Genomic DNA, 26,090 nt, shown 5'->3' with positions numbered 1-26,090 from the left:
GTTTGGTAATCACACCGTAATAGAGATGTACCGGGTATATATGCAGATTCAAACTAAGTCGCTGCTTGGTATAGGAAAAAAGGACGCAATGTCCCCTCTTCGTTCCCTTTATTGAAAAACTTATATGGTGTACAAAACTGGAGTAAGTATAAAAAAAAATGGCCGTCCTAAGTATAGCTGATACGTGGCTAAATCGAAGTGTATTGGCTGTTAAAATATAAACACATCCATATATATTTAATCGCCAAAGTTAGGAGTAACCAATAATTGGTTTGATAACTTCCTAGTCTGAAACGAAGTACAGCAAATGTCAGACGCCACTTACAGCTGCTTAAATCGATGTGTAAAATGTTAGGAAGACATGCATGAACATGTGCATGTCTCTTTTTAAAAAATCGTATTTAACAGCCATATATATAGAGTGAAAATCAAAATTATAACATATATCATATTCTTATATGAATATAATATGAACATGTGTACACAGCTGCCAAACACGCTGGGTACTATGTACTATCTTACTCTTGCAAAAAAATGGATATACAAAATAAAAACAATCTACACTGATTGTTCACCAAAATTAACATATTACGGCGTTGACAAGGTGAATTACTGCTTCCACAGGTGTGTATTACTTCACATCAATCGAGCAATGAAATGTAACTGCTAGAATAAGCCATACCACACATATCCCAAGCATTCAACAAAAGTTTCAGGCCTGTCCACCCAGCACCGAATACACTAATGAAAGTGATGTAATGAAATCTGTCCGAACATATTTTCAGTGAAATTTTCCTATATGCAATTTGTGTGATCCTGCATGTGACCTCAAACCAGCCATACGCACTTAAGACGGACACTCGGATTGGTCAAAGTAACTCTTGATCTAGAATTTGATTGGGTGGAAACGTGTTATATGTATATAAACAGAACTCAAATTACCCAGCAAAGATGACAGTCAGTCTTGAAATCTCTAATGTGAATATGGTTCACACATGCAAAAATTGCATTCACGGGCCAGGCGGCTGACGTGATGAACGAGGAAGCTGACGCTAAAACCGATGTTGAGGGTATATACATGTAATGCTAACGTGCATGCACACAATCACCGTAATGAAATCATTTTACACACATTCATCACATTAAAAATGCCATACTGATAATTTGAGTAAATGTGTATTAAAATGTGTTTAAGGAAGTTAACAGGCATTACGCCATTCTAGTGAAATCTTTGTGCGTAAAACCGGGATCTACAAAGTCTGTGATGTAATGAATATTATGACTCGTTGCGTTAAGATAGCTCTAAGGACTTGCTTTAATAAAGAATTTCATCAATTTGTAAATTGTAAGATTTTGAATAAAGCAGTCGCTCTGACATCACAGCCTACAACCCGTATTTTATTATCGAAATCGAGCGGTCTCAGCATTCATGACACAGACAACAGCTGTTAGACAACATATAATATGAACAACGATTAAAACTATAAACGTTTATATAAACTATATAGTTTTTAAACTATAAAAATACCCAAATTACTGTTTTTAGAATACAAAAATACACAGTTACATATCTTTTAGAGAAATCACCAAGAAAAGGTTGCCAGGCAGTCATATTCATTAAATTTGGTTTTTTGAAGGTGACAATTTAATTCTGTCTTCAGATGAATATATAAAAAAAACAAACATTCACCAAGCATGCAACAGCACTTTTCTTCCGGTCATATACAAAATTACAAAAATGAATTTCTATGTTCAGATACTCTGCTCAGTAAAACAAGCTGTAATCATCTTCTTCGAATTTGTTGTTTTTCACTTCATGTTTTCTTTTCAGGAAGACTTCTCTCAGTGACGTGGAGCTAACACCGGCTGTGTATGGTAGGAAGTGAATCGGCATGTACGCCTCACAGAGAGATCTCGCGGGAAAATTCGGCATGTCGTCACCGCGCACGTACAAACAGGACTGATTCTTTGTCTGGTTGAACATGCACCGTAAGAATGTGGTAGGGTTGGGACTGGCAACACAGAATACCTGGGGAGCAAATTATGTACATATGTTCATATGTTAAAACATTACTAAGATTTTCACCACAGAGAGTAAAACTAGAGCATCGACGATCGATGAAATACAACCTCTTGTCAGTTTACCTGAGAGCAGGTTTTGTTCTAACTGTGATTACCCTAGTTCATGTTTGTCATAATAACTTATTTAATGGTGCAATTTCGGCTGCGGTTATAAGTCAGGCGATTTTGTATCGTGCCTCGCGAACACCGGGCCGGTGGTCTCCACCCAGGGCACTACGGTCTCCTCCAGGCACTCCGATTCCTCCACCCATACATTAAACCTGACCGCCAACTTTTAAATAATTTTCTTTTTGCATTTAAGCACCGATCGAATATCATGATACAAACGGAAATGTCCACAACAGTTCCTCAGAATATACAATGCTAGAATGAGACAAGTCAAAGACTACATATGTAGCCATGTACATGTGTGGGAGTTTGTGAAACTAGACTACATGGTTCGTTTCATCACTAATCCGATGATCATCGAGTATTGAAATAATATTGAGCACCGGCACCGATATTAAGGACCAATATTTGGTTTTCGCTCTTTGTTTCAATAGAATACTCACCTCATCTGCATATTTCTTTACGTTGGTCATTCTTTTCTCCGTGTCATCGATAGGAACTCTGTTTTTCAACTGCTGAATGCTTTTGTTGTCGTGTACGCCAACTATCACCTATAAAGCAAAGCCCCATTTATTTATTCCCTAAAGAAAGTATCTACGTTTTGTTAATATCTTTTCGAATGTATTCTTAGTACACAATTCCTAGATTTGATTATGACCTTCTAAAATCTGTTGATATGGAAATGAAATGTTCACCACTTTTGAAATGAAATGTTGACCACTTTTGAAATAAAAATTGACCACGTTTGAAATTAATTCCCCTTATAAATAAAAATTTACTACTTTTGGGATAATTCTTCTGACTGCTTTTGAGATAAATAGTAACCATTTTTGAAGTAAGTTCCACTTTTTAAAAAATGACAAGATAAGACAGAAATGCCTTTTTTTTTTCAAAATTAGTCAATTTTTATTTTAAAAGTAGCCAGTACGTTTATGTCAAAACTGTTAAATTTTTACTTCAAAAAGTGGAACTTATTTAAACAATGGTTTCAATTCTTGTTTTAAAAGTGGCAGTTATGTTAAAGGTCTGTTAACAGTGTTTTTGGTTTTAACATCAGGCTCTTTCACATTCAGCAATCAGCCGGTCAAAATGCTGACATCGAAAACATTACAGAAACCGTTTCCCTCAGCGAAAGTTATCACTTTCTATTCTCCTCGGTTGATAATTTTTACAGAACGGAATCTACCGTGCTAAGATATTACGATATCGTGCAAGATAACAATTAGAACCACATTAAAGGGGAACCTCCGTGGCTGACTTGTTAGCGTGCTAGCGTAGCACAATAACTCTAGCTCCTGCATCCCATCAGTGCAGTCGCTGTGAGTTCAAATCCTGCTCATGCTGGCTTTCTCTCGGTCGTACGTGGGAAATTCTATTAGCAGCTGCGGATGGGCGTGGGTTTCTCCCGGGTTCTGCCCGATTTACTCCCACTATAATACTGGTCGGCACTGTATATGTAAAATATTCTTGAATATATGACGTAAAATACCAACTTTTAACTGAAGTGCAAATTCTTGCAGTAGAAGATGGAAAAAGACAGCACAAACGAAAATCCTCTCCCGAACAAGACGTCCCCACCTGTCAGGTAAGTCTAGAGACACCAGTGAAAATTAATTGTAAAAAGAAACTTCACATTATTATAAAAATGATGTAAAGAAATAAATATGTGGAACACTTCAACTTAGTGTGGGCCGCTTCAGCGTCTTAATGGTACGGTAAGGAGCGTCCGCCTCAAAGTCTGGAGACGTGGGATCAACCCGGGTCGGGTCACGTCAGATACTTCAAAAAATTGTACTTGTTGATGCGTCGTTTTGGTGTTCAGAATTGAGAGATTAGAGCAAGTAGACATAACTGATTGGCCCGGTGACAGTATAATGTGACTGGATGGGGTGTCATTTCTGATGTCTTCGGCATGCCGTATATGAACAAACACCTGAGTATATGTGCTTGGGTTTAAAGTAGTAAACACACTCGTCGTCATATGAGTGAAATATGGTTAAGTACCACCACCCCCCCCCCCCCCCAAGCATACATACACTTCAACTGTGTTAGCCAAACACTAATAAGAGAGGGTGTGAGGTATATAGTGGTGGGGTAAGGCTGAAGGGTGTTCTGTGTTTACCTGTTTCCCGAGTGACTTCATTCTCCGGAGTAAAATAACATGGCCAAAATGGAACAAGTCAAAACAGCCAATGGTGTAGACTTTATCCACTCTACCGTCCGTGTTGCCGTTTCGTTTTGGAAGACCAAGAGCCCGTTCAATGTTAAAGGCCGCTTTGGTTTCTTGTGGGAAATCTTTTAACCTAAAATTTATAAACATTTAAGACTGACATACGTCTCCAACATTGAATGTTTACTTATTTGGCCGTATGGATTTACATGAACAGTAATAATCTTAATTAATGTATTTGTATGTGATGATGAGTAAATAAAGATCTAAAAAAAAAAATACACTACGTAATCAATTGGAATGTATCTTGATATTTCACAATTATTTACTTGATTACCGGTAGTGCTTAGAAGTGGATTAATCACCCTTCGCCAGGTGCATGACGGACCTCTCGATTAAAAGACGGACTAGCGAACTGGCGACAGTTGGATTCGAACCCGAGATCCTGGCTGTGGTGACAAACAATGCCAGCAAACCTCATGGTATTACGACGGTCGAAGACATGACATTTAAAGCAAACTATAGAAACCAATATATCGACTGGCAGATGGTGACTATTATACACAGCCCTCATCTTTCAGGAGAGAGAGTTGCATTCGAGCCTGTGTTCGAAAGAGCAAGTGCAGGGGAGGAGTTGGGATAACCCTTTATAATATGGCTAGTGGAATTATCTCGTGAAACAGAAGAAACTAGTACCTGTAATTGTAATAGACTGCAATTACTACTAGGATAAGAAAATATCGTATTAATGTATACACTGCGGCTTTACGTAACCGTCAAACTTGACGACAGATCGACAGTCGTGGAAGAGTGTAAGAAAGACTTTGAAAGCAGAAGATAACGGTCAAAATTACAGTCTAATTACTCGTCTGGCGATGTATCAAGTGGGATAAGTATTCAGTATTTGAAGCGCACAAGGAATGCACATTTGAATCTGACACGCACAAATGCGCGTACATCGCATCTGAATGTGACACGCACAATGCACGCAAAGTTTAATTTGACACGCAGATAAACTTGAATTTCGGTTAAGTATGTCCCCGGCCCTGTCAAAGTGTAAGCACCCTCACTTCTTTCCGTTAGGAATCACGGAAACAGTTAATTTTAATAAACCGGTTATAACAGTTCAATTCCCTGACTTAACAAGAATATTATCCAACTTCTTTCCATAGTTTCGAGGATTTATTTTCGTGTAAGAATGACATATTAGCTTGATCACATCTCATATTAACCGTTGACTGATGTTCAACTTGGGTTTGTCAGAGTTGCGTCCCTTGGATTCCTCTTCGGTCGGAATGTCTTTTGAGTCCTGCGTATGGGGTTTAACCTGAAAAATAAGAGAAACAAATAACACTACATCAGAAAAGGTAGTTAAGTTTTCTTAATCTTCAGATTTATGTTTAATTTCTTACACCATAAGTAACCTCAGTGAATGAATAGTTCCTAGCTCCACAATATATAAACGAAAGTTTGGTAGGCCTATTCAGCAGAAAGTCTTTCAGGTAAAAAGCTTCTACTCTTTTCTCCACATATACATGCGATGTGGCAATTACGGATATGGTCAAGAAAAATCCTGCTTAGTCATGAATAGGCTAAATACACCAGTCAAGGCAGGATATTTTTTCTGAACATCACGAATGTGGGCGTCATAACGTAAGTATTGTTAGGTTCTGTATTAATTCATAACATAACCAGTTGTCGTTAGATTTTGATTTCTTTATTCCTGCAGTCTTATTGTGAAACCTCTTGAGCTACATCGCTAGCTGTGGGCAATGCTGCCATGTACGTAGAATGATCTTCAGGTTTTCTCATTTCATATGGTAGAAGTCATGAATTATGGTCAGATTTGGTCAGAATTTTTGTTAAATAGAAAACAAAATGTCTCTGCGACTACTCTACGTAGGCCTACATCTACAAACGCATGTCAATTATCGCGACGCAATGACGCTCTGAGCAACAACGCTCTTCAAACCTCGTATTTGTCTTCTTTCACAGCGTCGGAGTAACTCTTTTTGGTGTGATTCGGCTTCTCAGATGTATCCTGGTTAGAGGCAGTGTGCATCTTTCTTATATTCAGTTTCTGTTGAAGACTGGCATGAGCCAACCTCACAGACAGCAGTAAACAAGTGACGCCTGCGATTCCGCCTGAAAAAAGTAGTCCATGCAAAAAGAATTATTATAACATATTACAAAATTTACTTATTTATTTATTTATTTATTTATTTATTCATTCATTCATTGTTGTTTTATGCTCTAATTTAGGAGTTTCCGGGGTAATCGAATGACCTGACAAACTTTCCCACATGTGACGCACGGATGTTTTCTTCAAGGTATAGATGACTTCGACCCACCCGTCATGTTAGATCTCTAACAAAAAAAAATGTCCAGGAGAGACCATGCCATTCTTCTGTCAAGGATCCAATATGGTCACGAGTGCAAGTTATTTATACCTTGAAGAAGGCATTAGTTCAAAGCAGCTAACCAAAACAGTTGCTAAAATCCAGATACTCGATTTGTTGTCCACGGCAAAACTCGGTTAGCGTACTGGATCTGAGACCTGTTTCATTTTTCGCAGCTTAGCTTTCAGAAATACAATTAATGAGGAAGCTAAGCTGGGAACCTGTCCAGTGTGTCCTAGTTCTCAGAGCCAGTACCGCACATGATTGTAGATTTAAGTGAATGTACTTCTCATATATACATCTGCCGACGGCGGTTTCTATATTGAAAGATTACTCAGATGGTAATCGCTTATTCTAAAGAACTTTGTCATTGCCAGAACCTCCCAGGAATGCTTCCGTGCGTGGGTAAGGATTGTTTAAACAGTTATGACTTTAAATTGTTACAGCCAACTTTATACTCAGATTTAGTCATCCTTTCTACTTACAATATAAATCTGCGGACTGTTTTACAAAACCAAATCCAGATCTATACTATTTAAAGCTGGATGTCCAAACTTGGCTGGAATTATAATACCACAGTGTAAAATCAGCAGTGAAAATTTTAACGAATTGAAACATATTTTGCAGAGTTTAAATTGGATTATAATTTTACGATAATGCTTGAAATCGCTTTGTGAAATGGGCCCTTGGGAATCTGAAATCTCTCTCACACATACATGATTTATATGCATGATTGGTGCTGTACACGGTAATCAAGAATATTTTCCCTGTCGGACAGTGGCCAGCCTGGTGCGAGGAAAGCGGAGAAAGTCCGGGTCAAACCCACGTGCTAGACCTTACCACGTACACTCTCGCGCTATAAGCATTGGGTTCACTTACTATATGTGTCCATAACTACATTAGAGGCTTGTGACAAACACAGAAATGCAATGCCCAATGACTCCAATTTTTCCTTCAGTTTCCCCTCCATTATTGCTGTCGATGAAAGTTGAACAGTTGCCACAGATTTGCCATACTTTCTGAAAATAAAGAAGGTGTCAGAAAATACTTTCAAAACAGTGAGTTAAACAGTATTTTTTTTCCAGTAAACTTTAAAACACAAAATTTCTATCATATCGGGTTGTTTTTTATTCAAATTGTAGGTTAGATCTATATGCACACGTTGTTGTGAGCTATAGTTATTCACACCATGTAGGTATATGTTAAAATAAGCAACTCTGACCTGTTTCTTTACCACGCGCTACACGTCCATTGGTGTATAGGCCCTTTGTGGGTGAATAGCCAGACGTAGTGAGTTCTATTAACTCATTCGAATAAGCATTTTCTGACAAATATCAATAGATGTGGTCGCTGTCTGGAAGAGACCCCATGTTTAAAACGCAGTAAATACTTCATGGAAAGACCAGGAAAACTTAAAATCGCCAACAAACTTGCAAAATTCATACTACGTACATCAGAAGAGAAACTTTACCTTGCGAAATACGCCGAAAAGTAGTCTTGAACTCTCACAACTCCTAGTATGAACTCGTAAATGATAATGATTGCACATGCCCCAATGTAGAAAGCTATCTGACGCAGGGTCATGCCTCTATAGTCCGTCAGCAGAAGCAGAGACCAAAGACATGTCACGTTCACTATCTTCAGATTCGCAAAACAAAGGAAGCAAAGCTTTTAGATAGCCCGAAAAAAAACAACCATCTGAATACATGTTAGAATATTTGTACAATGACTGGTTCATTAACGTACAATGAGAAAAAAATTGTGTCGAAAATGTGGCAAGTGAAAAAAATAGAGTTAAATTTAACAGGGGCTACATACAGTTACGTCATCAAACAGTTGACATTTAAGTTTCATTTCAAGTTCGCCATTTAAACAAATCCTTTTATACAACACTATGGCATGTCGTTTTTCTCATTCTTTTCCTATTATTAACGTTATGATTTCCATTTAAATAATTACCTTGTCACAGAAAGCATCCATAAATCCACCTAGCAACGGGTCATCCACCGCACCATACAGTCTCCTTTGCACCTTAGCAACGATTCCGTCAACGTGATCCAGAAAGTCATGCAGAAGGACCAATGAAAAGGCTGCCCAGCAATAGTCATATCTGCAAATAACAATGATAATTTTTGGGTAAGTTCCAACATTGAAATATACATGTACCATCTCTGGAAGTTTTTAATTTCATTTTACAGTGCTTTATTACAAATAAAATACATACAGAAAGTGTATTTTTTTTCCAATAAAATCTAAAACTATCAAGTAAATTAGCCATGCATATTCCCGAATTTATTTAAAAAAACATGTACTTGGGTTTCAGTACAAATGTTTAGAGAATAAAATCACACAACTCAATTCCTAGCGTTTCCTCCCATCATAATGCTGGTCGCCGTGGTATAAGTGAAATGTTCTTGAGTGCGGCGTAAAATACCAAACAAATAAGTAAGTATTACAGGAAACAATACATACGGAAAGTGTAATTTTTTGTTCAATAAAATTTAAAACTATCAAGTTAATGAGCCATGTATATTTTTAAGTTTATTTAAAAAACATATTCGTTTGTTTAAGTAAAAAGCTTAGAGAATGACTACACTGCTCAATCTGCAGCATGCAGTTTGTCACGTGAAGCCTGCTTCAGATTAACTCAGAAAGTCAGAAGGTTTTATCTTCCTCACATTTTCACCTTTTTTTATCTCCACGTACGATGTGATCCCAGTTATCTTTCACCACACTCAGTACCGATATCACAATGTTATCTTTGGGAACCGCTATCAGACTGCGATAAGCGGGTACTGCCTTGTTCATGTGTCCGTTGGAACAAATGATTTAACACTCCTCTATACAAATGGAGCTATATATACACTTAAACTGCTTCATAAATGTCCCATAAATTTAATACTGTGTGTGAAAGTCCAGTTGGATATGCGAACATACACACAACACACAAGACCTCTCAGCTGTTTAATGCCATTGGTCACAGGGCTATTTCTAAGTGACATTAAGTCAAGTGAAGTGTTGTGTTCAATGGACAATACCTGTAATTACCTTGGTGACGACAGATTTTGAACAGAATTTCACAGCCTCTCACTCTCAGAAAGCAACTATATACAAAGTTTGGTACACATCAAAAGTGTGGGTACATAAAGATGATGTATGCAAGATACACATTAATGCTCATTTGTTACAGTCAATGTGTTCCTGAGATGCACATCTTTTTGTGTTTTTACAGAGCAACGATGGATGATAATCACAGTAAGTTTTGTATTCATCGCTCAGTTAATTAAGTGGTGTGTGAAATATGAGCAATTCTTGTGTATTGTGTGCAAAAAATACACAATTTATGTACCACAGACACACATTAACTGTCACAAATTTGCACAGTAACATTAACGTGAACTTTGCATACATGATGTTTATATATCTACACTTTCAATGTGTACCAAATGGTGTACCTGTGATCTTGTGAACGTCACGGGCTACACAAACATATGTGTACCAAATGGTACACATTTGCTTTGTGAGAGTAGCCATACAATGACAATATACCCTCCAGCCAACGTTTTTCCGTATGTTGGAATAAAGAGAATTTTTGGACATATTTATTTTTTATTTTAGTATTTCCGGTCTCAAGAGGCTCTTAGAGCCCAGGACACATGAGGGCGCTTGTACAATTGTTTTGCACTTTTGTATACCGTAATCAAAAAATATATATTCAAACGGCTTGCCATTTCTGATCTCTGAAGCGTTAAAAATTTTCAAATGCACAGACATCAGCTTTTTCATACAACGCTTTATACCGTACTTAAAATAAAGGGGAGTTGACAGAAACTTTTCTTGAAGTATAGGGTTACATTTACTTACTTCACCAACCACACGATGGGCACAGTCAAACTCGTTCTCGTGCAAGACACTATATTGGCTGTGAAGATCGTGTATTTGGAGTTTTCGAAAGCCACGTGTCTCGGTATCCTAGCAACCACAGGTGAAATCAGTCGTTGTAACGGGCTGTATATATAGTCGTCGTACCAAACAACCTACAATTGAATAGGCATGTATACAAAAACAACATAGCAATAAATAAATTAATCAAATTTACCAAAATAATTAAATTCAAAAAGGCTTATATAGTAAATAGTAACAAGTAAAAGCAATTTACGCCGTATCAAATCTTCACTATAGAAAGGGCTTTCGAAATGTTAAAGAATAAGAAATTTACACCATATAGCATCACTGATGTAGAAATGATCTAATTGTTCATTTCAACTACCGGCCCCGATAGCACAGCGGTAGATCCAAGGTCAATCTTGCGTCGAGTCACACCTAAGACCTTAGAAGAGGAAATCGTAACTTCCTCGCTTCGCGTTCAGCAGAAGAGGAAGTTGTAACTTCCTCGCTTGGCGTTCAGCAAAAGAAAAAGTTGTAACTTCCTCCTTGGCGTTCAGCATGAAGGGGATAGTGCAATGACTGGTTGACCCGTATCAGTATTATGGCTCGGGCGAGGCGGCTTACTTGCCTTCGGTAAGGCACACCAGTGGAGAAGTACTAGATAAAAGAGCGGTGGAAATCCGTCCTGCAACAAGGAGGCACATTACATGCACTCTAAGGATTCCTTCATATGACTGAAACATTGTTAAATACGACGTTAATCTCCAAGCACCCTCTCACTCACTCACTCATTTCAACTAAGCAAGCCATGTAAATATGACTCACCATTACATGCAACTAGAATACATCGATACACATGTAGGCCTACAATGTCAAAAGTGTGTGTGTGGCGTTAAGCCCGGTGTCCGTATAATGTCACTCGGTGGGGAATCATGCCTGGCGTTTGCGGCAGGTGATATGACGATATGGACTCGCCCTGCCACAAGAAGACACAGTATATGTGCACATACCTAATGACTTCTCGTCGTTAAATACGACGTTAAACTCACAAGTATACATACGTACATCATTCAAAAGTGTGTATACTTACCAGTCGGAGAAATATTGACTCTATAATGGCAACCACCGGTCCAAAAACCGCGCATATGATGTCAAACAGGAAACTCTCCATTGTTCTGTTGATGAGAAAAACCTAAAAAATATAGAAATTGAGATACTTTTTCTCGTAAATATAAAATATACACCGCTCTCTTTCTTTTAACCCTTGCTCAAAATTGGTATAATAGGCATACATGTATATTGTCTTGACGGTTGGTACTATACCACATGTTAGGCTTTGGGAAGAAGTCTTTTCAGTGTTGTTGATTGGCTGTTGTCAAGAGATATTTAGCGCACAGCGCGGTATTGTTTTTGTCTGTACGCATGCGTGTGAGTGCAGTGCGTGTATGAGAGTGTGCTGTGAGGAGTGATTTATTGCTTTGTTCGCTATTTGGTCTAGCGTCGCTTTCTGATTTATATTCGTCATATCACAAAGGTATCTACTTTTATCAGACCAGCATATTATCATATATGGTTATTCTGGTAAAGCACTCACAGTGCTGCCTCACTGTAACACCACGTTGAAGACATCAGACATGACAAACAAGCTTATTACAGTACACCGTTAATGGATCTATCAGTAGTCGCATTGCATGGCCTATCCCCAGTTCTTTGCAGTTTGTCACATGAAAGGAATACTGTAAAACTCAAGTTTAAACTTTTATACATGAACCCGTTTGGGATGGAACCCGGGTCATTCAGTGGTGGTTAATGTTAAAATGTTTATTTATTTATTTATTTATTTGATTGGTGTTTTACGCCGTGCTCAAGAATATTTCACTTATACGACGGCGATCAGCATTATGGTGGAAGGCAATTGAGTAGAACCCGTGGAAAACCCACAATCATCCGCATGAGTTGAACGATGTTAAAGCGTGATGCTGAAACTAAAAATATATCCAACAATAGAAACGATACATGTAAACAAACAAAGGTCTGATGAATATAAAAGACAAGGACATGAAGAGTAAAACCAGAGCAGCGACGACAGTGTAATAGTTGCCATAAATAGATGCGTGCCACGGAAGAAATACGATCCCTTGTCAATCTACCTAGCTATCGTAAAGTTTTTTCAGACTCTATGTCCTCGCACATGTAAGTGACAAAACAGTAGCAACGTGGATGCTCCCCCTAGCACCATAACGTAAGCAGAATTAGGTTTAAAATGCAGTAATCTTAATTGAATTTAATAAACGTCATTGGTCTAAAATTACTCAGATGTTTTGTCATTACACTGGATAACAATCACACGAAAACAATACAAAGGGACCAGGCCTTGGGAGTGCTTTGTTAATCAGCAGAATTCTGGTTAACGCACGGGAGGGGGAGGGAGTGGGGGTTGGCTATGTGAAATTAGGCAATATAATTTTGTTCATAAAAATTAGTTTTACTTCATAAAGGAACCGTGCCGTCAAATTACGATATATAAACACATATACCGTAGGGCCTACTACAAATCTTTAACTTTTCCCACCATTACAGGTGGCTTTTATCAGTGGAATTGATGCATCAAATTATTATGAAAATGACACCAAAAATGATTTGTTTGTGTCTTTATAGATGCGAGCTTTACAAAACTGAATAAATTATTTCTCTACATCCCATAGTTTCCTCAGAATGTTTCAAAATATTGGCTGCAGAGGCAGTTGAAATGGTTGAAGAATTACGGTAGTATTACCTATATGCTGACAACGCCAATGATAACGGCAAACATCAGCTTAAGAGAGGTTAAGATAAAGTCGGGATGGCTTAACAATAAGTCACGCGCGAGGGATTTACGTTGATTCTAGTGATGACTACTTGAAGTTTATATACGTAGTTAGCCTGAAGCGAAAAACACATGCTTCAAGGTAACGGATTTCACCAAACACCTAATTAACTAGGTCGAGGCTGTTGTTTTTTGTTTAAGCGAAGTATAGGTCAAGATCAAGGTATGCTACTCTTTTTAGGTCAGAGTTAAATTTTGTGTAGGTTGAGGCAATCATAGGGTGCATGTACCTTTTGTGACAGAGTAATTCGTCGTTGATGTTTAGAACGTCTGTACTTGGCATATTAATTCATTCCACTAAAAACTGTATGAAGGTCATAGTTCAATAATGATATATTATTTCATTACATTGCAAAGAAAGTCATAACCAGATCTGGTAGATAATCTCAGTCCAAACTATATGACAGTCATAACTAGAACTAGTCTTTCATTACGGTACAAACCCTGATATCGTTTGTTGGAGTTACCACAATACCCTACTATAGTTTGAACTGTATTGGAATAATATATCAGATCTGGTTATGACTTTCATACATGGTATATATAGACTTACATGGGTGCATCGCTCTTTCAGCTCTGTCTACAGCATATATGACCGGTTATTTTCCTAAAACACTGACATTTGTTTTTTCCGTAATGTTGTTTTGCCTATGGGAAGACATCACGTGAGAGAGTATGTTTGCATAAAAGATGAAATATCCAAGACCTACCTATATATAGCTTGTGGACTTACAACGTAGGTGTTACCGCTTAAGCTTGTTGACAGTACCTGTAGACAGGTACGAAAGCACAAAGATACATGCAGACTGAGCTGGATACCTGATACTGCAATCCAATACTCAACACACATTGCTATATGGCGTCTTAGCATGTAAATAAGTATACGTGTGCACGCACTTGACCAGTGTCCTCTTTTGAAGCTGGGGTCACTGGAAGAGCTTCTCATGTTAACCAGGGTTATTTTATCTGCATGTATAAATGTATATCAACAAGTTGTTAAGGTGAAATGTCTTATGAGGTTACTGAATTTCTCGAATCCCAACCTTAGCCCGCGAATTCTCGAGATATCGCGCCTGTACAGCTTACACTCGCCTGAGCCTTAACGACAACAAGCGATCGACAACTACAATTGTACATTTTGTGCGCCTTACATGAAGTATGCATGAGATGACTCGTCAATCACCAATATGGCACATACATATATACTTCCAGATTGCTCTGAGGGTGAAAACCTATGCGTCACGCTTGGGCTGTTGGTGCATATAGTTTACTCCATCTACTCTTACATCACCTGCGTATAAGTTGAATATTCGTGACTATGGAATTTATGAAAGACCAATCAAATCAATAAATAAATAAATAAATAAAATAAACATAAAAATCTTTCAAATAGACTTGAAACGGATTTACGTGTAGTTTTAGTTAATGTAATCTATGCCGCAAGTTAAGATGACTTGATAAGCCGAAATAATGGCATAAGCATATGTATACATTTTGCTGTGTATGTATTCTAAGGCCCTATAGGTTACGCTGAATGGAGATAATCCCTGGTACATACACCTATGGCTACTTCTGGCCATACACGAGGTTTTTGAGTCATGTCAACTAGGACTCAAAACCGCTTCTTTGCTAAACCAGTGCAACCAGTCTTGAAAACGGAATGTGTAAATTCCCGTTATCCTCACTGCACGCTAGGCCTTGGCGACAACAGCCCATCGACAATGCTCGAGTGGACTTCTGCTTAGTTTGAAACTCGTTGAAGACTGCTTGTCTTCTACCAACTTGGTGTGCTTATGTGCTGCCACATGTGGAGGAAGTTCTGCAGTTACTTCCCAAAGGTTAGTGGTTTAGTCCCAAGATCTTCGGTTTTTTCCATAATAATGACCCCCATTGCATAAGTGAAGAAGTTTTTTTTTAAATTTAGGTATAGCGTTACATATGCAGCACTCAAATAAAAAAAAACCAATGATTCCATGCAATTTTCTTATAACTGACTCCACCGTCGTCAATATAACGTTGGCCCTATACACATGTAAGTAAAGTTCATTTCGTTGATGGTCGTAGAAAGATAACTGTATATATGATGTTGGTGAGTTCAGTCGTTCCTATAGCCAACAGCGAACATATGCACTCAGGATGCGTTGACACAGAATTCAAATGTAATGCCTATATCGTTTGTCCGTACGTGCCTTGTGAACATGAATTAAAAATATAAGCCCATATATCATAACCACAAGCCCACATTTAACAAATACAGAATAATACCTTCACACTTACCAGTTAACTGTTATCCTACTTGATACGTCTGTTTAACCTGATAAACAAGGCACGAATTTAAATTCTTATCTAGCTCACAGTTGTAGCTGTACATTCGGGACATCGGAGACATATTCTTGTGTCTGACAGCAAACAAAAACCAGGTGGTTGTGGTTGTCAGATATGTTGCGCGTGTGCATATGGGCCCTACATCGAAACGAATAGAATTAATGTAACATATGTAATATCTGAGATATCCCGTTTTTGTACCTTACAATGGAGGATTATGTTGGGAGAAAACCGGGCAGAGCCCAGCGGAATCCCACGATCACCCGCAAGTTGTTGGCTGACCTTCACACGTACGGTCGGAGAGGAAGTTAGCATGAGCTGGATTTGAACTCACAACGACCGCATTGGTGAGAGGCCCCTGAGCCACTGCGCCGCGCTGGTACGCTAACCACCTCGGCCACCCGTTACACAAAATCTTTGTTTATCACATACAATCACTATTACATTTACATTTTACATGTAACCTGCAGAGTCTTCTTTCAGAGGCATTTAGGAATTGGGATGGTATAGATTGACAGAGGCATTACTTATGGATAACAATTCCTGGATTTATTGTGTTGGTGACGTTTCGATGTAGGTTCTTACATCGTTATCAAACCATATGAACATACAGAGATACAAGACAACATATATACAGTAAGAGAGTGAATGGTGTCAACAACAGGCAACAATGTAGCATAGATAGTAACTTCAGGGTAATGGCTTCATGGTTTAATGGCTTCAGGGTTTAAGGCGGTCACTGTCTAATCTGATGAGGTCATTGTAGGCGCTCGGTAGGTGGTACCCGCTGTCTCGGTTAAGCTGTGGGTTGTGTCGTCGGATCATGATGGCTTCCAGCAGTTTTCTTCTCTTATAGTCTGACTGGTTGTTTTGTAGGGTATGAACTGTGTTCCACTGGAGTTGGTGTTCTGGATGGGCTCTGATGTGGTCACTGAGGGCTGATTTCCCATCTAATTTTTCTACTGAGGCCTTGTGCTCTGCAATTCTGATGTTGAGTGGTCTACCGGTTTCTCCAATGTATTGCTGTTGACAATCACAATTAATGCAGTACACAGATCCTTTGGGTTCTTCCCTATGGGTTGGTTGTTTTTTCCATTGGCTTTGAGTAGGGTTTTAAGGTTAGAGGCGGAGGTGAACGTTGTTTGTATGTTCAGTTTGTCACGCAGGAGTCTTCTTATGTGATAGCTTGGGGTGCCTATATACGGAATGGTTATATATATATTGGGGTGGTCGGGTCTCGTTGTTCTGGTCTTGTTAGTCGGATTGAGGGTTTTGTTGATCGTTCTCTCCACTAATTGTGGGGGGTATCGGTTTAGGGTGGTGAAGGCTGTTTTGAGGTGATTTATTTCTTCTTGGAGGTTGATGCTGGATATCTGTAGGGCTCGTTTTGTTAGGGTAGATATTATTCCTCTCTTGATCCGATTAGGTTGGTTAGATTGGTAATTCACGTATTGGTCTGAGTGTGTGGGTTTGCGGTATACTGAAGTGAGGAGTTTGTCGTACCTCTTGCTAATAAGTACATCCAGAAGTCCTAAGGGACTTACTCTGAAATGCCCAGTGCATTCACATGCAGCAAAGAAGATTATTAACACAGCCAGCAAATCACTAGTGAAAGAGAGAATCCAACATCACCGGAACACCAAAGCAAGAACCTTAACCACTATTACCCAGCTGCAGGAGAAACTAAGGTCGACCCTAAGTGATCATCATTACAAATCATTGCGACAGGCACAAACAAACAGCAACCAACGGCTTGACGAGAAAATTAAAGGATCTCAAAAAAGAAAGTTTGAACTTCTGTCTAAGCACACCAACAGAGAGAGTACTCAACGGCCCACAAGTCACAATAGCAAAACCGTCATCAATCTAAGCAGTCGGACCCTCACACCCAATGAAGCGACATTACTGACTAAGGGTTTGAACTATATTCCTACCCAGGACAAAATCCCCAGAGATGATTTTGTGTCAGCTATAGAAAAAGGTCTTCAACAACTCGCCCCTGGAGGTAATGTTGATTACATCCGACACCAAATCAGCGACATTCTCATCAAAGCACCTAAACAAAAACCAAATATCACCCGAGAAGAAAGAACGGCCATCAAGAACCTACGCTCCGATAGTACCATCACCATCGCCCCTGCAGACAAAGGAAGAGCCACAGTTATACTTGACAAGAACAAATTCAACCAACTAGTCAACGACATGCTCAGCGACACAACGACATACAGGCAAATAACCAAAGGCCCCACAACGAAACTTGAAAGAGAATTTAGGGCAAAACTCAAAGCCCTGCAGAACAGCAATGAAATCGACATCCAACTGTACCGAAAGCTCAACACAACGCACCCGAGCACCTTACGCCAGGGCAACCATCAAAGTTCATAAGAACCCAATCAAAGCCCGACTCCTGATCTGCTCCAGAGGCACTGTCCACTACGACACGGCACAGTACCTCACTAAACTCCTAACACCTCTGGGCAAAACTTCCAAATCTTACATCAAAGACTCAGCAGAATTTTGTAACAAAATTAAAGACATTCCAGGCACAGCCCAACTGATCAGTTACGACGTCATCGACCTATTCACCAATATCCCTAGAGAAGAATCCCTAGACATCATACGACAAAAGCTGAACAGCGGACAACACCCTCTCAACACAGCCATGAAACCTGACAGCATGATCAGCCTCCTGGACTCGTGTATGCATTCCACGTATTTCGCGTGGGGGGATGATATATATGAACAACTCCACGGTTTACCGATGGGATCCCCCCTATCACCACTTATCTCCGAAATATACATGACAGAATTTGAGAACAAAGCCTTAGCTGCAAGCCCCATCAAACCGTTGTGTTGGTTCCGTAAGGTAGATGACACATTCGTAGCACTAAACAAGACCGACAACCCCCAGTCCCTACTTGACCACCTCAACACCCAGAACAACAGGATACAGTTCACCATGGAGCAAGAATGCAACAAAACCATACCGTTTCTGGATGTACTTATTAGCAAGAGGTACGACAAACTCCTCACTTCAGTATACCGCAAACCCACACACTCAGGCCAATACGTGAATTACCAATCTAACCAACCTAATCGGATCAAGAGAGGAACAATATCTACCCTAACAAAACGAGCCCTACAGATATCCAGCATCAACCTCCAAGAAGAAATAAATCACCTCAAAACAGCCTTCACCACCCTAAACCGATACCCCCCACAATTAGTGGAGAGAACGATCAACAAAACCCTCAATCCGACTAACAAGACCAGAACAACGAGACCCGACCACCCCAATATATATATAACCATTCCGTATATAGGCACCCAAGCTACCACATAAGAAGACTCCTGCGTGACAAACTGAACATACAAACAACGTTCACCTCCGCCTCTAACCTTAAAACCCTACTCAAAGCCAATGGAAAAAAACAACCAACCCACAGGGAAGAACCCAAAGGATCTGTGTACTGCATTAATTGTGATTGTCAACAGCAATACATTGGAGAAACCGGTAGACCACTCAACATCAGAATTGCAGAGCACAAGGCCTCAGTAGAAAAATTAGATGGGAAATCAGCCCTCAGTGACCACATCAGAGCCCATCCAGAACACCAACTCCAGTGGAACACAGTTCATACCCTACAAAACAACCAGTCAGACTATAAGAGAAGAAAACTGCTGGAAGCCATCATGATCCGACGACACAACCCACAGCTTAACCGAGACAGCGGGTACCACCTACCGAGCGCCTACAATGACCTCATCAGATTAGACAGTGACCGCCTTAAACCCTGAAGCCATTAAACCATGAAGCCATTACCCTGAAGTTACTATCTATGCTACATTGTTGCCTGTTGTTGACATCATTCACTCTCTTACTGTATATATGTTGTCTTGTATCTCTGTATGTTCATATGGTTTGATAACGATGTAAGAACCTACATCGAAACGTCACCAACACAATAAATCCAGGAATTGTTATCCATAAGTAATGCCTCTGTCAATCTAACCTGCAGAGTGTCAGAACGCACTCCCAGAGCTTAGACGCACACAACATGCACAATGCCGATAACCTAAAACAATACAAATTAACGCTTTAGCAACTAACTGAGTTACAAAGATCAGACGTAGTTACGTAGTTAAAAAAACTCTTCAGTAACTCTTCAGGTGGCTTCACTTAGGGCCCAATTATCGTTGTTTTATCGGCGCGTTTAAGAACGGTACTCACATTCATAATTTGGGCCACTCTTGCTTTTAAACACCATAGTGTCATTGTTACGATATACGTCGACAAACGATAACTTCATATTTACAGAACTGTCTAATGTTTATTTTCATCACTAAATGAACAGCAGAAGAACTGAACGACAGTAGCGACCTCCGGTAACCAGCTGACACACTACCACTGCCAGTACACAGGAATCAGAGAATCTAACCCAATCTCCTGTGCACCAGCTCAGGCCACATCCGCCTGAACGAATCACTGTTCAGTTCCATGGATATGATCGAGCGGTACCTAGTACATGTCATCTTAATGGAAGTTGAAGCACACAACACCTCCCACATCATTCAACAGAAAATCGGACATTTCCTGGCCTGCAGTTGTGGTATTTGCAGGGTTAACTCCAAGGAATAAATACTGGTTCGTGTCGTTCTGCTGACAAGGTCGACTCCAGGCAACACTGGACTGCACCGCTGATCGTGGTTCATGATACGGTTTACTAGGCTCTCCACCAACTGGAACGGTATGGACCTCTACAGTGGATGATGTTCTAAGAGATGGGCGTGATGCCACACCAGGGAGAATTGGTCCACAAACAACAGGCGGCAAAAGCTATTGGTGAGTTGCAGAATCTTCAGCAGACAGAAGAATGCCACCCTCGGAATCAGAGGAGCTACCAAATGGCATTCCATTCCACACGCTGCTTCCTCTCTCTCTCTGTGGTTTGAGGTACGACTGAAGGCAAAACTGTTTCCGGGCACAACCTGAGGTCTGTTCCGCGGTTATTCCGAGAAGGCCCACCGTCAAAGGGTTAGACGGAGTAAACGCGTCCGAAAGGATCAAAACAATGAACTACTCTGTAAAGTTTCGTCTTCCAGGCATCTTGAAGGTTATTCTGACCTTCTACCCTGTTTCAAAACAGGCCTTTGTCAACGATAGCGAGTGGATCATTACGTTATCACTCAGGTACTGCCAGTCTCCGTTGTTTTGTTTCCCTTACGTTCTTGCACTTTTTCGTAAGTTTGTTCCAATAAGCCCAATCAGCGTTTCAGGGGTTTCGAAAGTTTCAGATATCGATGGGGGCTCTCGCAAACTAACGTAGATAAAAGATGTTATTTACGTTAGATGAGAGATTTAATACACATCTGTCTGTCGACTTGACGGCGCCGTTGGCACCTTACGTAAAATCACGTCTTTTAGCTGCGGTAGTTTGCGGGAGCCACCACCTGTCACGCCGATATCTCCGTGAACTCGCGAGACCCCTGAAACCCAGATTCGGACTATGCACACTGGTGTTCAGCCAGCAAGTCTCCATTCTGTCAGCTGTCTCATCTTCACGACAAAGTAGGTCACTGGGTAATTTGGACTCTCTACCGAACAGCAGACAGTAAGGTGAGTAACCTGTCGCACTGTGTGGTGTGATACTGGACGCCAGTTTGCGATTTCTTGACACTATGCAAACAACACAGTTCCAAAATTAAGGAAGATACAAAACTTCGTCCATGGTCGGAATGAATTCCCATGGACATTCAGAATTTATTAAACCATTCCTTAACCAAGACTCATGCTGTTGATTCTGTTTTCTGATCCTTTGTGGCAATTACGTCCGTAAATTTGGAAAAACACATCTGGGGTCAAAAACACATTTTCGTAACCATCAGTGCTTCGTTCCCGGAAAGAATAATCAAGTGAATGCTGTTCCAATAATGGATGCCAGTAAACTTGCAGCAAGTGCCCTGACACGAGGACGAGGTCACTTGGATACGGTGCAACGTTCACAGTTTTTGCACCACCTGTCAACGTCTGTGCACATACCAGGGCAGTAGCACCTTCGGCGAATGAAGCCCAGCGTTCTGTCCATGTCTTGATGTCCAAGCTGATTATGCATGGATGTCAAAATCGTGCCTGTCAGTCCCTCTGGAAGGTCGAATTGTCTCGACTTCTACAGGTCGTGATCCTCCACTTGTTGGTATAATACACCACCATCCATAATCAGCTTATTCCATTGCTTATTCATAGTCAACACTTTGTGTGGAAGACAACTTTTCTATCTGAAATTTGTCTTCAATCCGGTTTTCCGAAAGCTTAAAAACGCCTTGATGGTTGGATCCTCTTCTTGCAGAGTCAGGATCAGAGTCTTAGAATAGGTAAGGAAGGGACCCAAGGCCTCATTACTTAACTCAATCTGCAGAGATCTAGTAACTGTCACAGACTGAACATCCGCAGTGCACAGTTCAACAGGAATCTCGGTGACTTTCATCTCTACGTCACAAGCCGTACGAAATTCTTCTTGTGGAATAACATTGTCCATAGATTTCTGCAGCCGGGAAAGTCCATCTGCATTTGCTTTCCCGCGCGGCTGTGAATAGCGTCGAGCTGGGCCATTCTGCGCTGCTCTTAAGCTCCAAGCTTGCCAGAATGAAGCTTAATGGATTTTAATCCGCGCAAGCCATAAACTTACTTCCCAGTAGGTACTCGCGGAACCCGCATGCTGGAAATCCGCATAAACTAAGATGGGTGCGGAAATTAATCGGTGTTTCGGTGTATTAAAAGCAGATTGCTAATTGTTAATTAAATACCATAAGATGAACTCAAAAATAACTCGTGAGAGAAACCCTTTTGCCCCAATGGCTTACATGTTCCTGATCCGTTTGACAGATCAAATGATATTCGCCTGAGTTCGAAAACATCGTGACAAATTCCGTTTCTTGTAGCATCCTTTCAGTCATCGCAATTTGGTTATACCCACTTGCTAGATTCAGCTAGGTTGAGATATATTGCGCCCTACCTTAGTGATCCAATTCGTGAACTGTATTCGTGGAAGCGGGTAAGCATCTCGTCGAGTTTTGGAATTGAATCGTCTATGATCTACACAGAGTTGTAGGTCGCCATTCTTCTTCCGGACTAAAACTACTGGAGCAGCAAAAGGCGATTAACTTTCCTTGATACATCGGCTTTGCATCAGGATCTTACACTGGCTAATGTTTATCTACATGCCTAGGCCTAAATGAACGGCAGAGGAAGTGAACGACAGTAGCGCCCTCCGTTGATCAGTTGACACACTGCCACCACAAATACACAGGAATCAGACAGAGAATCTGTCTAACCCATAGCCAGTCTAGTGACATTGAAAGGGGACATTCTCGTGTGCACCAGACCAGACACTTTTCAGCCTACAGCCTACGAGGAAAGGTCTGGATAGCCTGTGGGCCATATATATAGGACTTCGGCTCGAAATCGGAAAAAAAAGATCAAAAACAAATCCTGAAGCTACAGCATCTGCATATGATCTCACGGTAGCAAAGGTGGACCTGATTTAGACATATACCTATCGTCAGTAAAGCCATTTTGGACACTAATCTGGCTCCATGAATACATCAAAAGACGACAGCAAGAACACACCTGACAATGGTAATCGCCTGATCACGGTATAGCAACAAATGAGAAACAAATCATGCATTGATTGTGTTGGGGGTAATCCGGTACTAACACCGTGCTTTCACAGTTTGGACCAGCTAGCTGACTGTATATACATGCAGACCTGAGAAATATGGAGAAACAGGTGACGCCAAGGGTCTTCCATACAAATCAGTTCTTCAAGCACGGGGGTCAGTGTTAGCGGGTTCACCTCTCGATGTCGTCACACTACATGTGTCATACATGCTGTCAATGCCACATACAGGCAAAAGCAGATGATTCCAAAGGTCTTCCATACAAATCAGTTCTTCAAGCACGGGGGTCAGTGTTAGCGGGTTCACCTCTCGATGTCGTCACACTACATGTGTCATACATGCTGTCAATGCCACATACAGGCAAAAGCAGATGATTCCAAAGGTCTTCCATACAAATCAGTTCCTCATTGTTAACAACCTCAACTCTCCATGATATCACACTACGCACGTCACTCGTGTCTGATACAATAGCTTTGTGCCATATAATTACCATAGGTGGATCAAAAATTTGATACTTTATTTCATACGAGCACAGTTGCAGTATATGTAGTCTGATATGTCATGCCTGGGAACTGACTGCTTACGTTTCGAAGTCTTCATGACAAGCTATAATCAATACGTGCATTCCACGCGCTTCGACTTCCATATACAGCAATAGACTTTTCTGCACTGCTTTCATCCTGCATGATTGATATTCTGTGATTAAGATTTAGGATCATTACGTGCGATTTTGGATCACTACATGCGATTTTGGGATCGCAGATTGCTTTATACTAGTATTACAAGTTAAGTGTCGTTTGACTGCAGATATGTTAATATATCCCCAGTTGCCAGTTGCACAACAGCACCCCCGCCCCCCTCCAAACTTACTGATCACGTGTTGAAATATAGACTTACTCTCTAAAAGCAGATCTAATCTCTAAAATAGTACACAAGATGTATACCTGTTGTACACATTAGTTTTAACAAATTTATACAGGAACATTAATGTGCACCTTGCATATATCATCTTTATGCACGTACACATTTAATGTGTACCAAACTGGTAGTGTGATACACATCTTGTTTACATCGCGAGCTACAGAGACACGTGTACAAAACGGTACGCGTTTGCTTTTGAGAGTATAATTATGTATATGGATATATAAAGAAACACTCACCTCTGTATTTACAGTCTTAAACCGGTATGGGAATATAGGTGTAGGCCTCTTAATGCTATATAGGCAAATATCAGTCCGGCTCTGTCTACATACATATGCGTTAAACGGTAAAGACTAAATAAACTACTTCCTCTATCTATCGCTGGGACCAGAACTAATGACGCGGAAGTTTACATGGGGAGGCACATTTTTTTAATCCCGAGAGGTGGCGCTAGTGTGAAGCTGGATTTTGAGCCATTGTTACGTCAAAATGGATTGTTATGTATACGTCTACACCGTTACAATGTATCAGTTTCTATTGTACTGTCTTTAATGTGACGTCATGATGAGCTGGGAAAGGTCAATAAAATGACGTCAAGGTCCTGTTGCCTGGCGTTTGATAGGTCTCCGTTGTATGGATTGCGTGTTACAGGCTATGGCCCCCAAAACATTTCACACAATTCGTGTCTCTGTTGCTGTATTGAGGTAATACTGACTAATCTACGTGTTCTCTTAACGGCTTTTTCTCTCCTCAGTGGCCTTTAAAAAGTCGTGCAAACTAATTAAGCAATTAAAACAATCATGTCCCGCACCAGCTTCTTCAGCTATAGGATAGACTCAATATTATCTTTTGTGAATGACATCTTAAAGGCGTGGGAAAAGCTAATGTGCATGCTTGCGCAAATGATAAACTTTCATGCTTCAGTGGGCATATGGTGTGGACTGGCGTTATCACAGCGACAACTTTTAAAAAGTCGCACTTATATACAGGCCATATACGTTATATAATTTGTGTGTACGAGCAAGAAAACCATTAGTCGGTTAATGTTGAGGTAGTCAGTCGACCAGACCTATACATGACTTAAATGCATGACTTGAAAAAGATTACACTTGCAATTTCAGATGAGAAATTGTCTCACACTTGTGTAGTAGGCCTATATATATATATAGTGAGGTATATTTTGTTCTTGTAGAAAACCAAGGAAAACTTAAAACTTGGTTCTAAATTACAACTTTCATCTATACATTACTTTTGTATTATCATATAGGGGCTTACTAATATAAAAGTGATAGCCTAAGTTCATGGTGTTAAATATCGATCCTTCGATCAATCAATCAATCGATCAATCCAGGCGCCTTATAGGTTATAGGCTATGTGATAAAGGCAACTGGGTGGTTGAAATATATCTTACTGGTATTCCTATCCATAAGTATATTAACATGCAGCAAGCAATTTTGGTTGATCTAAGGTGTCATTTATTTATTTATTTGATTGGTGTTTTACGCTCTGCTCAAGAATATTTCACTTATACGAAGGCGACCAGCATTATGGTGGGAGGAGACCGGGAGAAACTTACGACCATCCGCAGGTTGCTGCAGACCGATCGTCAGGTACATAATAGTATCACCTGATTTCATAACTCACTGCACACCAT

The 26,090-nt window shown here is 40.1% G+C and overlaps 1 protein-coding gene across 3 annotated transcripts; it reads right to left on the bottom strand.

The window, feature by feature from the left end:
* Positions 1 to 573: 573 nt before the first annotated feature.
* On the bottom strand, positions 574 to 24,807 carry LOC135465558 (uncharacterized). Of its 3 annotated transcripts, none has more exons than XM_064742800.1 (11): positions 24,676 to 24,807; positions 11,738 to 11,839; positions 10,624 to 10,796; positions 8,719 to 8,869; positions 8,231 to 8,397; positions 7,639 to 7,778; positions 6,333 to 6,505; positions 5,593 to 5,687; positions 4,313 to 4,493; positions 2,634 to 2,741; positions 574 to 2,029 (listed from the first exon to the last, which is right to left on the bottom strand). In XM_064742800.1, exons 2-11 carry the CDS (start codon positions 11,816 to 11,818, stop codon positions 1,766 to 1,768), a joined length of 1,533 nt encoding a protein of 510 aa, XP_064598870.1. In that variant the 5' UTR covers positions 11,819 to 11,839; positions 24,676 to 24,807; the 3' UTR covers positions 574 to 1,765. The 3 variants fall into 3 exon arrangements, with proteins under 3 accessions (XP_064598870.1, XP_064598872.1, XP_064598871.1); XM_064742802.1 differs by lacking the exon at positions 24,676 to 24,807 and adding an exon at positions 15,791 to 15,856; XM_064742801.1 differs by lacking the exon at positions 24,676 to 24,807 and adding an exon at positions 14,067 to 14,185.
* Between the last annotated feature and the right edge of the window lie 1,283 nt (positions 24,808 to 26,090).

Source organism: Liolophura sinensis, chromosome 5 (genome assembly GCF_032854445.1).
Source record: "Liolophura sinensis isolate JHLJ2023 chromosome 5, CUHK_Ljap_v2, whole genome shotgun sequence".
In the NCBI taxonomy this organism is placed as follows: domain Eukaryota; kingdom Metazoa; phylum Mollusca; class Polyplacophora; order Chitonida; family Chitonidae; genus Liolophura; species Liolophura sinensis.
Note: the sequence above shows the minus strand (reverse complement) of the source record. Positions and strands in the feature narration are given on the sequence as shown.

Excerpts from the sequence above, each read along its gene's own strand:
- LOC135465558 (XM_064742800.1), bottom strand. The coding sequence starts at position 11,818 with ATGGAGAGTTTCCTGTTTGACATCATATGCGCGGTTTTTGGACCGGTG. Across the intron at positions 6,506-7,638 it reads TGTAGTTATGGACACATATA|GCGGAATCGCAGGCGTCACT; the intron begins GTAAGTGAACCC and ends TACTTTTTTCAG. Across the intron at positions 2,742-4,312 it reads TGAAGTCACTCGGGAAACAG|GTGATAGTTGGCGTACACGA; the intron begins GTAAACACAGAA and ends TTTGCTTTATAG.